Genomic DNA, 12,378 nt, shown 5'->3' on the forward strand with positions numbered 1-12,378 from the left:
AGAAATTTGTTAACATCAAGTATAGACTTAAGTGTCAGGAAGACTTTTCTGAAAATATTTGTTTGGAGTGTAGCCATGTATGGAAGTGCAACAAAATAAATAGTTCAGACAAGAAGGAAATAGGAACTTTTGAAATATGGTGCTACAGATGAATGCTGAAAATTAGATGTGTAGGTCGTGTAACAAATAAGGAGGTACTGAACAGAATTGGGGAGCAGAGAAATTTGTGGCACAACTTGACTAGAAGAAGGGACCTGCTGATAGGACATGTTCTGAGGCATCAAGGGACCATCAATTTAGTATTGGAGCGAAGCACAGAGGGTAGAAATCTTAGAGGGAGACCAAAGGATGAAAACACTGAACAGATTCAGAAGGTTGCGGGTTCCAATAGTTACTTGGAGATGAAGAAGCTTGCACATGATAAAGTAGCATGGCGAACTGCATCAAACCAGTTTCTGGTCTGAAGAAGACAACAACAACAATTAAATTTGAACCTTAGAAAGAATGACCTGAATTAAATTTTTATCCTTGATATTCCTTTTTGACACGATTATGTGATCCAGCTGAAATTCTCCTAGAATTGGGTACACTCAAGTCTTTGATTTTCTTAGTAGATTGTGTAAATTTATGGACATAAGTTTAAAGTTGAATATTTTACACATAAAGATAAGTATACCACCATTTTTGTATTTTCTTCTCAAGTCTGCTGAATTTTCTGTTTCATTATTCTTAAATTTCTTTTCCTCCCCTTGCACACTGAAATTGCTGATAAGTATTTTAATGTATGTTGGAGACTTCAAATTATAAGAGATCCCAAAACGTTGTGCAGATTTCTTCCGTTATCTCAATTTATGGGTGCTTCAAAATTCGTAAGAGCCAATCTCTTATTCTTGCTCTTCATTGTGAACATGGACATCCTTTCTGACTGACTTTGAAGCTACTATACTATAAATGATTTTTTTGCTGACATAAAATGATGATCCAAAAATCAGTACTTTCTTTTTTGTAACTGCTTGTTTCCCTTTATATATTCGGCAACATTGTTTATCAACTACATTCTCCTCCAAGACCTTAATTTCCTGCAATGTTAAAATCAGTATATGGTTCTTCTATAGAATTAATTGCAATTCTTTCCATTTTCCAGCTTTCAAAAGAGTTTATGTATGCAATGTTCCAAAACAGTACTTCCAAACAATAGAAAATTCAGGGTAGAATCATGACAATATTACAGATAGGTCTGGATTCATCAGCCAGAGACTGTCATTTTTTACATGTTTGAATTCTTTTTGTTGTGCCTATCTGGGAGTCAACATATCCTCTACAGGGTAAGCAGCAAGTCATCCTTTTCATAATTATGTCAAAATAATGCCCTCTGACTTACACTAGGAAGGTATTTCAGCATGTTCAAGTTCTCCTTCGCCGCAAATGCTGGAACTTCCCAGAATTACCACCTGAGGTAGAGCACCTATTACACAAACATGCTACAATTTGTGATTGTAAACTGTAGGTAGCAGGAAATGCAGTCATCATGGCATTCTGAGAATAAAATCAGGTAGTTTGTGAAGCACATTACTGATTTAACAGGAAATGCAGTCATCACTGAACTCTGAGAATAAAATCAGGTTGTTAGCCAAGAACTTTACTGATTCAACCATTGCTAATGTGTAAAACAGATGTTGCCAGAGCACCGTCACTAACATCTGGAATTATCATGCCTTCTGTCCACTTCATTCTTAAACAATACACTGCCTCTTTTGCCAGCTCCAGTGTCTGATGTCCACTTCTCTGCCTTGAGGTTATAGTAATTATTATATATATTTATTAAATACTAATATGTGGGTTGCATGGACTATTTCAATTATCTTTTATTTGTTAAGTATAAATAAATACAATTTTGCACCATTTTTGTCATATCTGAACCATTTCTTTCAATATCTGTTAACTTTTATTTTTACAGAATAGATGTCCGATTCTTTTCTGATTCTCTCACTTCTTATGCTCTCTCTTGGAGCAGCCTTCAACTGCACATGAGAATCTCATTTCTGGTGCTCAGATCTAGAATTCATCTCTAGCAGTTTAGCACACGTCTCACTCCTGTAAAACAAGAGCTGAGAGTCGCTGTTCTGTGGAACGTTTGTAGCATTTCTCTTAAATCCACCACATGGCCACGGACACCCACATGGCACACTCCTGTACAAACTTGTTTAGGGGCTCTCTGGAGGAAACCTTGTCTCCCAAATCCCTTATCTGGTTCAAGTTTATTGACGATATCTTCACGATGTGGGTCCAGTGCCAAGAAATCCTATCCTCATTCCTCCACAGTCTCAACATTTTCTCTCCCATTTAATTCACCTGGTCCTCCTCAGCCCAATGTGCTACCTAGTTGTACATTGATTTCCATCTATCTGATGGTTTCATCCACACCTTCTGTACATATCAAGCTAATAAGCGACAATACCTGTATTTTGATAGCTATCACCCCTACCACAGCAAAAAATCACTTCAATATAGTCTGGCCACCTGTGGACTGAACTGTCCATTGTTCTGGAAGTCTTAAGTCCTTAGCCTACACACAGATTTCCTGTGCCCTATCTCCGAACACCACTAATCTCCACACCAGCCCCATGAACCAGCTCACTTTACAATTTATCATCATGGCCGGTAATGATGGCCTACCCTATACTCTTACCACCCTTCCTAAAGTGGTATTTTGCCACCCGCTCAATCTACACAATATCCAGTGTGGCCCACTCACTCCCAACCCCTAGCCATAAGGAGTCTTATTTCTGTGGAATATTCGTGTGCAAGACCTGTCCAATTCACCCACCCAGCACATACTGTTCTAGTCCTGTCACAGGCTTATCCTTACCCCATCAGAGGCAGAAGGAGAGGCACCCATTAATGCCACTATATCCAACACTAGTTCTGATGCAATTTCTGCACAGCATTTTATGTGAGCAACATCTATCAATTGGATGTTCATCAGAATGAATCGTCACCATCTTGCTATGGCCGAGAGAAGAACTGACCACCCAATGGTGAAAATGCTGCTGAGCACAACATGCTCAATTTCAATGGTTTCTTTCTGACCCATGCCCTCTGGATCCTTTCCCGAAACATCAGTGATTCTAAACTGTGTAAATCTGATTTGTTCTTAAACACATACTTCATTCCCGTAATCCTCCTGGTCTCAATCTCCACTAGTCCTTGTCTCACACACCACCTCTACACTCACCCTGCACCATAATCCTAAATTTACTCATTCTGCATTCACATCACCTTTTCCACAGTCTCTCCTTCCTCTTTCGTTCCAGCCACTGTCTGTCCACTCCTCCACATCATCATTACCACATGCTGCATCAACTCACCAGTGTCAGTGACCTTGTGTCAGAGTCCTATCCCTGCCACCTTCCTCCTACATCCTATCCTGTACACCTGCTGCTTCCCTCCAAGCTGTTACCTCCTTCACCCCAACTTTACCTAACTCCTTTCCTCCTTTTTCCATCTACCTACACAACCGACACAAACTTTCATCACAGTCAACCTTCATAACTGCAATCCCAGCATTGTGCGTTTCTGTTGGTACTATGTAGCTCTATAGACAGATATGCCTGTTGACTATTCAGTGCGTATTACATTTGTTTCCTCTACTTCTAAATCATTAAATTCTCCCTGAACCTTCCATTATCATATTAACCCTACTACATGCTTTTATGCAAACAATGAGTGCTATGCGTGTTTCCAAATTACAGTGAAACCCTGCTTTTACACTTTTGAAGGGACTTCAAAAAATGATGTAAAATGTGGGAAATAACATTTTAATCTGCAAAATTAAGTATGGGATCCCCCTTGCATTTTCACACTTTATTTGTGATATATGTACACAACAGGCATCGAAAGACTTGTCAGGGACTTGTTTATTATCTAATACAAACTGCTGATGTAACTGTAACTGATAACTGTCTGGGAAATATGAACGTTCCACTCAATCTAATACATCATAATCAATGTTTTTGAAAGTCTGTAGCCATCATTTGTTATTTAAATGCTGAAATACTGCACTACTTATGTGCAGTTTCATGCTTAGAATGGCACGTTTAAAGAATTTTTTCACGTTGTCATGGGCAAATACACTACTGGCTATTAAAATTGCTATACCACGAAGATGACGTGCTATTGATGCGGAATTTAACCGACAGGAAGAAGATGCTGTGACTTGCAAATGATTAGCTTTTCAGGGCATTCACACAAGGTTGGCGCCAGTGGAGACACCTACAATGTGCTGACATGAGGAAAGTCTCCATCAGACTTCTCATACACAAACAGCAGTTGACCGGCATTGCCTGGTGAAACATCGTTGTGATGCCTTGTGTGAGGAGGATAAATGCGTACCATCACGTTTCCGACTTTGAAAAAGGTCAGATTGTAGCATATCGCAACTGCGGTTTATCGTATCGCGACATTGCTGTTCGCGTTGGTCGAGATCCAATGACTGTTAACACAATATGGAATCGGTTGGATCAGGAGGGTAATACGGAACGCCTTGCTGGATGCCAAGGGCCTTGTGTCACTAGCAGTATAGATGACAGGCACCTTTTCCGCATGGCTGTAACGGATCGTGCAGCCAAGTCTCGATTGCCGTGTCAACAGATGGGGACATTTGCAAGACAACAACCATCTGCACGAACAGTTCAATAAAATTTGCAGCAGCATGGACTATCAGCTCGGAGACCATGGCTGCAGTTACCCTTGACACTGCATCACAGACAGGAGTGCCTGCAATGGTGTACTCAATGACAAACCTGGGTGCACGAATGGGAAAACGTCATTTTTTCGGATGAATCCAGGTTCTGTTTACAGCATTATGATTGACGCACCCACATTTGGTAACATCGCGGTGAATGCACATTGGAAGTGTGTATTTTCATCGCCATACTGGCATATCACCCGGCATGATGGTATGGGGTGCCATTGGTTACACATCTAGGTCACCACTTGTTCGCACTGACGGCACTTTGAACAGTGGACGTTACATTTCAGATGCGTTACGACCTGTGGCTCTACCCTTCATTTGATCCCTGCAAAACCCTACATTTCAGCAGGATAATGCACGACCGCATGTTGCAGGTCCTGTACAGGCCTTCCTGTATACAGAAAATGTTTGACTGCTGCCCTGGCCAGCACATTCTCCAGATCTCTCACCAACTGAAAACGTCTGGTCAATGCTGGCCGAGCAACTGGCTGGTCACAATATGCCAGTCACTACTCTTGATGAACTGTGGTATCGTGTTGAAGTTGCATGGTCAGCTGTACCTGTACACACCATCCAAGCTCTGTTTGACTCAATGCCCAGGCGTATCAAGGCTGTTATTACGACCAGAGGTGGTTGTTCTGGGTACTGATTTCTCGGTATCTATGCACCCAAACTGCGGGAAAATGTAATCACATGTCAGTTTTAGTATAATATATTTGTCCAATAAATACCCGCTTATCATCTGCAATTCTTCTTGGTGTAGCAATTTTAATGGCCAGTAGTGTATGTAGGTAAGTATTTTGTGCTGCGTTGGCACATGGTGTTCTGCGTCTCTCCTGTAGTCATCTCTTTGAGGTTATATCAGGTACTGTGCCTCCTCAGTTATGCAGAAAAACCACACACTTGCAAACTATCACTCACACTGTTTGTGTGACAGTGCAAATAAATAAATAAATAAATAAATAAATAAAAAGCACATACATAAATACTGCACTTGATAATTAGAATAAATTCTCGAAACACATTTTGCTCAACATGAAAAACTTGCATAACCAGCACTTGTTTATACTAAAAAGTAAAAACATTTGAGCAACACGAAAGTGAATGACAGTGTCAACTAGCGCTACAAGTGGACAAACTCCGAAACTCGCTAAATATGATTCGACAAAGGCGACAATGATCACAACAAACATGAAAATGAGTTTGTACAGCAGAGACGGTTTGGAAATTGTTGTTGTGATTGATCATAACATCTTTATTCGAACGAACCTAGTTACTTCCATCAGCCACGATGCCAAGTAGAACTTGGCAGCAGCTGGAAATACGGTACGAACTTTTGTAACTGTTACACGTTTACTGGTTCAAATCCTCTGAGTATAGCACTCTGGTGTAACGAAACTACTTACTATTTATAAACATTAATGGATGGCCAACATCATGCCAGTGTCATTTTCTTCTCCATGAACACTTTTTCATAATGTGTAAATCGCAGGAAAATTATAAATATGTTGACGCAAAATTGGAAGCAAATGAACATTGTGGACATAGGAAATTTTACGGGCACGATAAAAAAATGTCGTAAATGGCGGGAAAATGTTAATTCCAGGAACATAAAAGTAGGGTTATACTGTATATTCTTGGCGCTTCTCAATTATCTGTTACACATTGAACACAGCAGACACCTCTCAAGATGGTCTCTAAGGAGACCAAAGAAATTTTTCTTATCAATGTTCTAATTATTTTTGCAAAGATTTTATATCTTGAGTTAGGTAAACATATTCTTCTGTGTTTGTCCGAGTCACTTTTATCCTTCCTCTTGAACAATGATACAACAGGACTCTTTTTCTTCACATAGCACATGTTCACAATTATGGCATAGGTTTCTCCAACTGTACGCCAGAAATAACACTTTATCTAATTGTAACTTTCTCTTTAATATTTTCTTTCACATTGCTGCCTGCCGTGTACATAATATTATCTGTAGTTTATATAGCAAGTCTAGCTCTCCCAATGATTTTAACCTCACATATTAAAAGCTGCATTTAAAGGGCTTAAGGAGAGAAGTAATTTTTAAATGTGCAACACATTCATCTCATATGAAAACACTGCCAGTAGACAGTATCCTGTATGAACAGAAACGACGTGACTTCATCCTAACAGAAGTAACTAGATGTAGTTACACCAGACAGACATGCTTTCACCATCAGCAGTTTCTCGTCCTAACATGAGATGATATCCTGCAAGGAAGTGACACACTGTGCTGCTCACATTCCCTCTAAGCTCCTTGCTTGTTTCATTTTGTATACTAACCAATTAACTCTACCACAAGCCAGTGAGCTAGTGCCAGTAGGCTGACGATGGCTCTGACTTGCCTGTTCGTAGGTACAAGGCCACCTTCGCTAAGCACATTACACATTACACACAAAGACCATTATCCAGAAGCCAGAAAACTGCTTGCAGATTTTGTAATGCTGTACTTGCTTGGAGCCTGTGACCCAGACGTCATCAATATAGTTGAATAAACTGCCACAAATATCATTCATAAGTTCTTGCTGCACACAAAATTCCAAGTAATTAAACTGATAAAACCCAAATGGTGTGCTGAGCACCAAGAAATCCCGAGGAGTGGCGTCTAAAGACAACTACAGGTATGTGTCGCATAAGTATGAAAAATAATGGCTCCCTGACAACTTCACCAACAGTTCCTCCAGCTGCACAATTGGATACAAGTTTGTAACATACTGTCCACTGACCATCTGTTTAACATCACATCAAAGGTGCACGGCACCATTCAGCTTCTGAATCTCCACCAAAAGATTTACCAACTGAGTTGACAAAGTAGGAAAATGACGCGCACAGATCCTGCCAACACTGTTACTCGAAACTCGATCTTAACTGTCACACATGGTGATGGGAATGGGGCAGGGGCAACATAATTACGCATTTGCTGATGGCTTAAGAAAGATGTGTGGTTCGAAATTTTCTGTCTGTCCCACAGTATTCTCAAACATCTGGTCATAAGATCCCAATAAAGACTCCAAATCTTTAAATGGTTCCAATTAAGACACTAAATGTACTCTGTCAACTACCTGGAAGCCAAAAACCAGAGAAAGTGTCTAACACAAAAATATTTTTCACCAGTGATAAATTAATCGCTAATAACATAAGTTGTCATTCCACAGTTTTATAATTTGCAGAGAACAAGAATTGCCCCTTCAAAGGCATACACTGTTAATTGTAAGAGACAGCATGGTGTAGTAGCCATTGCAACAAAAGGTAGCCCAAGAGCACGAGTGTGTCTAAGTTTATTTGGCTGACTGCTTCTCCCATATCTACCTGTTACTACATCAATCACCCATCCTCAATCAACCTTAGCAGAATAAAATAGCGTAACACACAGCCTCCAAAACCAGGGAAAACACTGAGGCTTTGGATGACCATCCTGTGGCTCGACTGTCACAAACTGATGGCAAATTGTCTACTTCTTGGTATACACCACACATGCTACCTATGTATGGGCAATCCTGTCTAACATACACCACATGGCAGTCATGGCAGGACTGCTAACTTGTCCACTATGCAGAAACAGAGACAGAAGGAGACTGACACCGATTGGCTAAGCAATTGGAACCACAGCTCTTCAACTTACCAATATCTGCCGACCTCACTGCAGATGAAGGCAGGTGGCACACAATCCACCAACAACGGAAGCGCACATCAGCTCAGCAGAACGTAAGACTGCTTGGCCAACCCTTCAGGCCACTTTTAGTTATTTAGTACACATATCTAACATCGCCACCTGACAACTTTCATAAAGTACATCCCTTGCCACTGCCATAAGTTCTTGTGATTCAGTAATCTGGGCAACTTTGGCTAAAGCAGGGTCAGACAAGGCCAATGCCCTAGCTTGGACCTCGACATCAGGTACTAAATGGACGATCATATCCATAATTAGCAAGTCTGCATATGAGGTAGGACAATGGAGACACTAAAAGTCATTTGCAAAAAAGATCTCTCACATGTTGCTGACTGAGGTTGCATACGTCTGCCTGGAGCACTTGTGGTGCTGGTTAAATTACGACTGTGCCACCACCACATGGGTTTCATGTAAAACATAATGCACCAGCTGCTGATAGAACACCTGAAAGTTAAGTTTCCCAGGCTCAGCGGAAGACTCCAAGTTTTGCACAATTTTGTACTACCCCACACTGTTAGACAATAACAAGGCAGCCTCATCAGCAGGATTTATGATACACATTACTTGGCAATGCAACAAGAACCAGCACAAGGAACTTCCCCACTTTTCCATTGATGACTCATCAAAACCAGCACACGGCAAGCTTCTCAGAAAACATCTAGTCCACCATCAGCACAGTGTGCAAGCAGATCCATTTTGTTTGAGCATCTCCTGCAGCTGCACTTGATACTGGTTGTTCTTCAGCTGCTGTTGCTTCTGGAGGCACAACTGTTCCTGCTAGTATCACATAAAATATGTGCCCATGATGACTACAATTTAACACTATGAAAATAGGAAAAGTATTACATACATAAGAACGTCCACTTCACCACTCTCGTATAATACACAAAGCGACAAAACCATCGCTGTCGGCTCAAATACAACTCTTCCAGCCAACAAATTCCATAACAAGCCATGGATCTGAACTCTTGAAGAGGGAACAAAACACACTACGCAAGTGACTATGGTGAGGTGGGCAAAACAAAAACTTGACCAGCACAAGCTACTGAACAATTAAACACGGAGAAACAGAACATGGCACAAAGTGAAGGCCACATACAAGGTAGCTGATACCAGAATAAAAACTGACAGGCCCAGCCTATAGCTGCCAACAGGTAAACATCTGGCTCAGTGCTTCTGCAATAAAATGCCTGATGCGCACTATCCATGACAGTTGCCACATTACTCTGCTGCAAGACACACACCAGCTTGTCTGCATTAATACCAATTTCTGCTGGTTGACAGTTGGAGTGCTGACGCCAAAGTTTTCAGATAGTCTGTGTAACCAGTTATGCTGGTCACTGATGTGGTACATAAAGGGATTTTGTAAACCTTTCAGCATCAATTACAGCCTGAAGATGGCGCACTGAAGCACCAAAACTCATACCTACAAAATAAATAAAATCGTAAATATGGCTGTAGGTTTTTCATTTTCTCACAATAGTAAATGGCTGTCATTCCCAAGACCTCCCGTCAAAAGGATGGGCATACAATGTTGATAGTGTTCCCCCTTCAAGGCTTCTAGATTATTAGAGAAGTTTTCTTGCTAAATTGGTTTTGCATGTTCCTCAGCAACCAGCAGACCACACCCTCCTCCCATTTGTGTACCAAAACTGAGTTCTGGCAGATCATATTTGCTTCTTACACCACTCCTCAACAGTTAAGCCCCTTCCATATCAGACTGATTACAACTTTCAACAAAGCACAGACCAATTTTGAAAAAAGAATTTCTAGATGATCAAATATCCAAGGAGGAAATTACTCTAACCTTCCTGTAAAATATTAAAACTGAACATAATAATTTATAGAATGTCGATAATGCCTTAACTATGTGAGAAAAACTATGATAGTGTATAAAAAATTAGGAATGCCAACCACTCTGCTGTAGTTGACTGATGTGTAGTGCATGTGAGTGTTGTATGTGTGAAATGTGCACACAGGCCATTATTCACAAATAAGAGCAGTTGTTCAAAAGCCAGTTAAGTCTCTCTGCTGTTAGGAGGGTGTTTCTGCTGCATACAATGATTAGCAATATGTGACTGTTTGCCATTATCATATGTATTTATTAAATCAAATTACACAATTTTTTAAAATAATCGAATAGAAATATAGACAGTACCTGAGTGCTAAATCACGTTTTCTGTGAAATACATTACACTGCATTTCACACCATATTTAGTTTTGTTACACAAAACAAAGTTTCGGCACATATTGCATATGTGCGCAAAATTAACGTTGCTTCTATTTACCTTTGTGTTATCAGTGCTTTCCCTCAAGTTCTTCATAATGCCTCCAGTTTCTGATTTATAGCCACAGACACCAGGGTAGACACCTCGTACCATTGCCAAATGAGATCTTGATTCGCCCATGTTTTCACGGCCTTGCATTTCACAATAAACCACCCCAGCATCTTCCCCTTCTTCTGTGATGTGGTGAACTTCAGTGATGAATCCGGAGTCCTGAAAAACAAAGGAAATAATATTCACCAATTCACGTGCTTTATATTAAGCTATTGCATATCAATCAACTACTGTATATTCTACATTTACTGAGCTCTAACAACACTTCACACTTCAACTTACTGTAAAAATGTAGGCTGACATTACTATGAGCATTATTCCTAACATTATGTGGGATTTGCAAGCCAAGGACCCAGAGATTGTGCTTCAACTTTTTTCAATTTTGTTTATAGTTACCAAAATTTTAAATTTTCTGTCCTATGCCTGTGGACAACTACTTAAGTACTTCAACAACGGAATAAAATACCACTCTGAACTTGAAACAAGACTGCAAAGATAGTTTGGAAGCCATTTCCATGTGATTTTTCTTATTCACTGGTATGATAAAATAGCAAAATGTTAAGAATGCTCCTAGAAAACTTCAAATACATGTCAGGTATGGAAAAGCAGCATCTTCTTAACAGATTTTTCAAACAATGTAGATTATAATTCGGGGTCCCTATAACAAGTTAACGCTTCCATACTACTAGAAACATTAGTGCCTACTCTGCAATTCTCCAATAACATGATGTTAAATTGCTCGGTTATTGAAAGATTCACATGAAAAATAAGAAGCAAGTCCTTCTTATCAGTGCACAAAAAAAAAAAAAAAAAAAAAAAAAAAAAAAAAAAAATTACAACATAGAAATCAGCCTTCATAACATTCTAGTTTGAACACTCATTTAAGATAATCACTCATCATATAATTGACGCATTAAGTGGTAGACAGTCACATAACTTAAAATTTGGAACATGTACCTTAGCTTTTCTCTGATTGCTGGGACTCATACGGTATCAGTCAGGTCACAGCGCAGGAAAATGCACCTGTACGTATTAGCTCGGCATCAAAAGGACATTGTCCGAAAGCTAAACTATTAATTTTGTATATGGTTTTTGTGCCTTTCTCTGCTCAGTGGTTCACCCAAACGATCAGTGGTTACTATTTCCAATGCTTATGGCCTAGAAATGGTTAGGGTGTATACATGGACAAGGAAAAAAAAAGTCCTGAATTATTCCCACATATCCCAATTAAAAAATATACTTTTTCCAGGGAGGAAATACAACTTTTTCCGTGCTAGGTGACAGTAGATTTTCCGTACATTTTTCCTTTGGAACTGTAAAACTTATCAATCCTTTGAATGGTTTACATTTTATACACTGGCGTAGAACCTCAAAGACTTTTGATGAAAGAAAAAAAAAAGGAGAAAAGTTCTGGAAAGACCTTTGATGTGCAGCAGCATATATGCTACATATTTTCGTATTACGGAAGTATACATTTGAATTCCACCAAACACAGCACGTTAGTTTCCGGAGCGTTGAAATTGGGACTGCGACGTCCTTTTGCAAGCCAGTCATATCTCTTGCCACATTATCTCACCAGCCAATGACAG

General features: G+C 39.8%; 1 protein-coding gene across 1 annotated transcript in view; it reads right to left on the minus strand.

Annotated features, from left to right (window-relative positions):
* LOC126360221 (uncharacterized protein C05D11.1-like) overlaps positions 1 to 12,378 on the minus strand; it is a 131,223-nt gene that overhangs the window by 83,428 nt on the left and 35,417 nt on the right. Inside the window, exon 5 of the mRNA XM_050007692.1 lies at positions 10,739 to 10,948. Coding sequence (XP_049863649.1) covers positions 10,739 to 10,948 — 210 coding nt within the window. The remainder of the gene's footprint in view (positions 1 to 10,738; positions 10,949 to 12,378) is intronic.

Source organism: Schistocerca gregaria, chromosome 1, assembly GCF_023897955.1.
Source record: "Schistocerca gregaria isolate iqSchGreg1 chromosome 1, iqSchGreg1.2, whole genome shotgun sequence".
NCBI classification, from domain to species: Eukaryota; Metazoa; Arthropoda; class Insecta; order Orthoptera; family Acrididae; genus Schistocerca; species Schistocerca gregaria.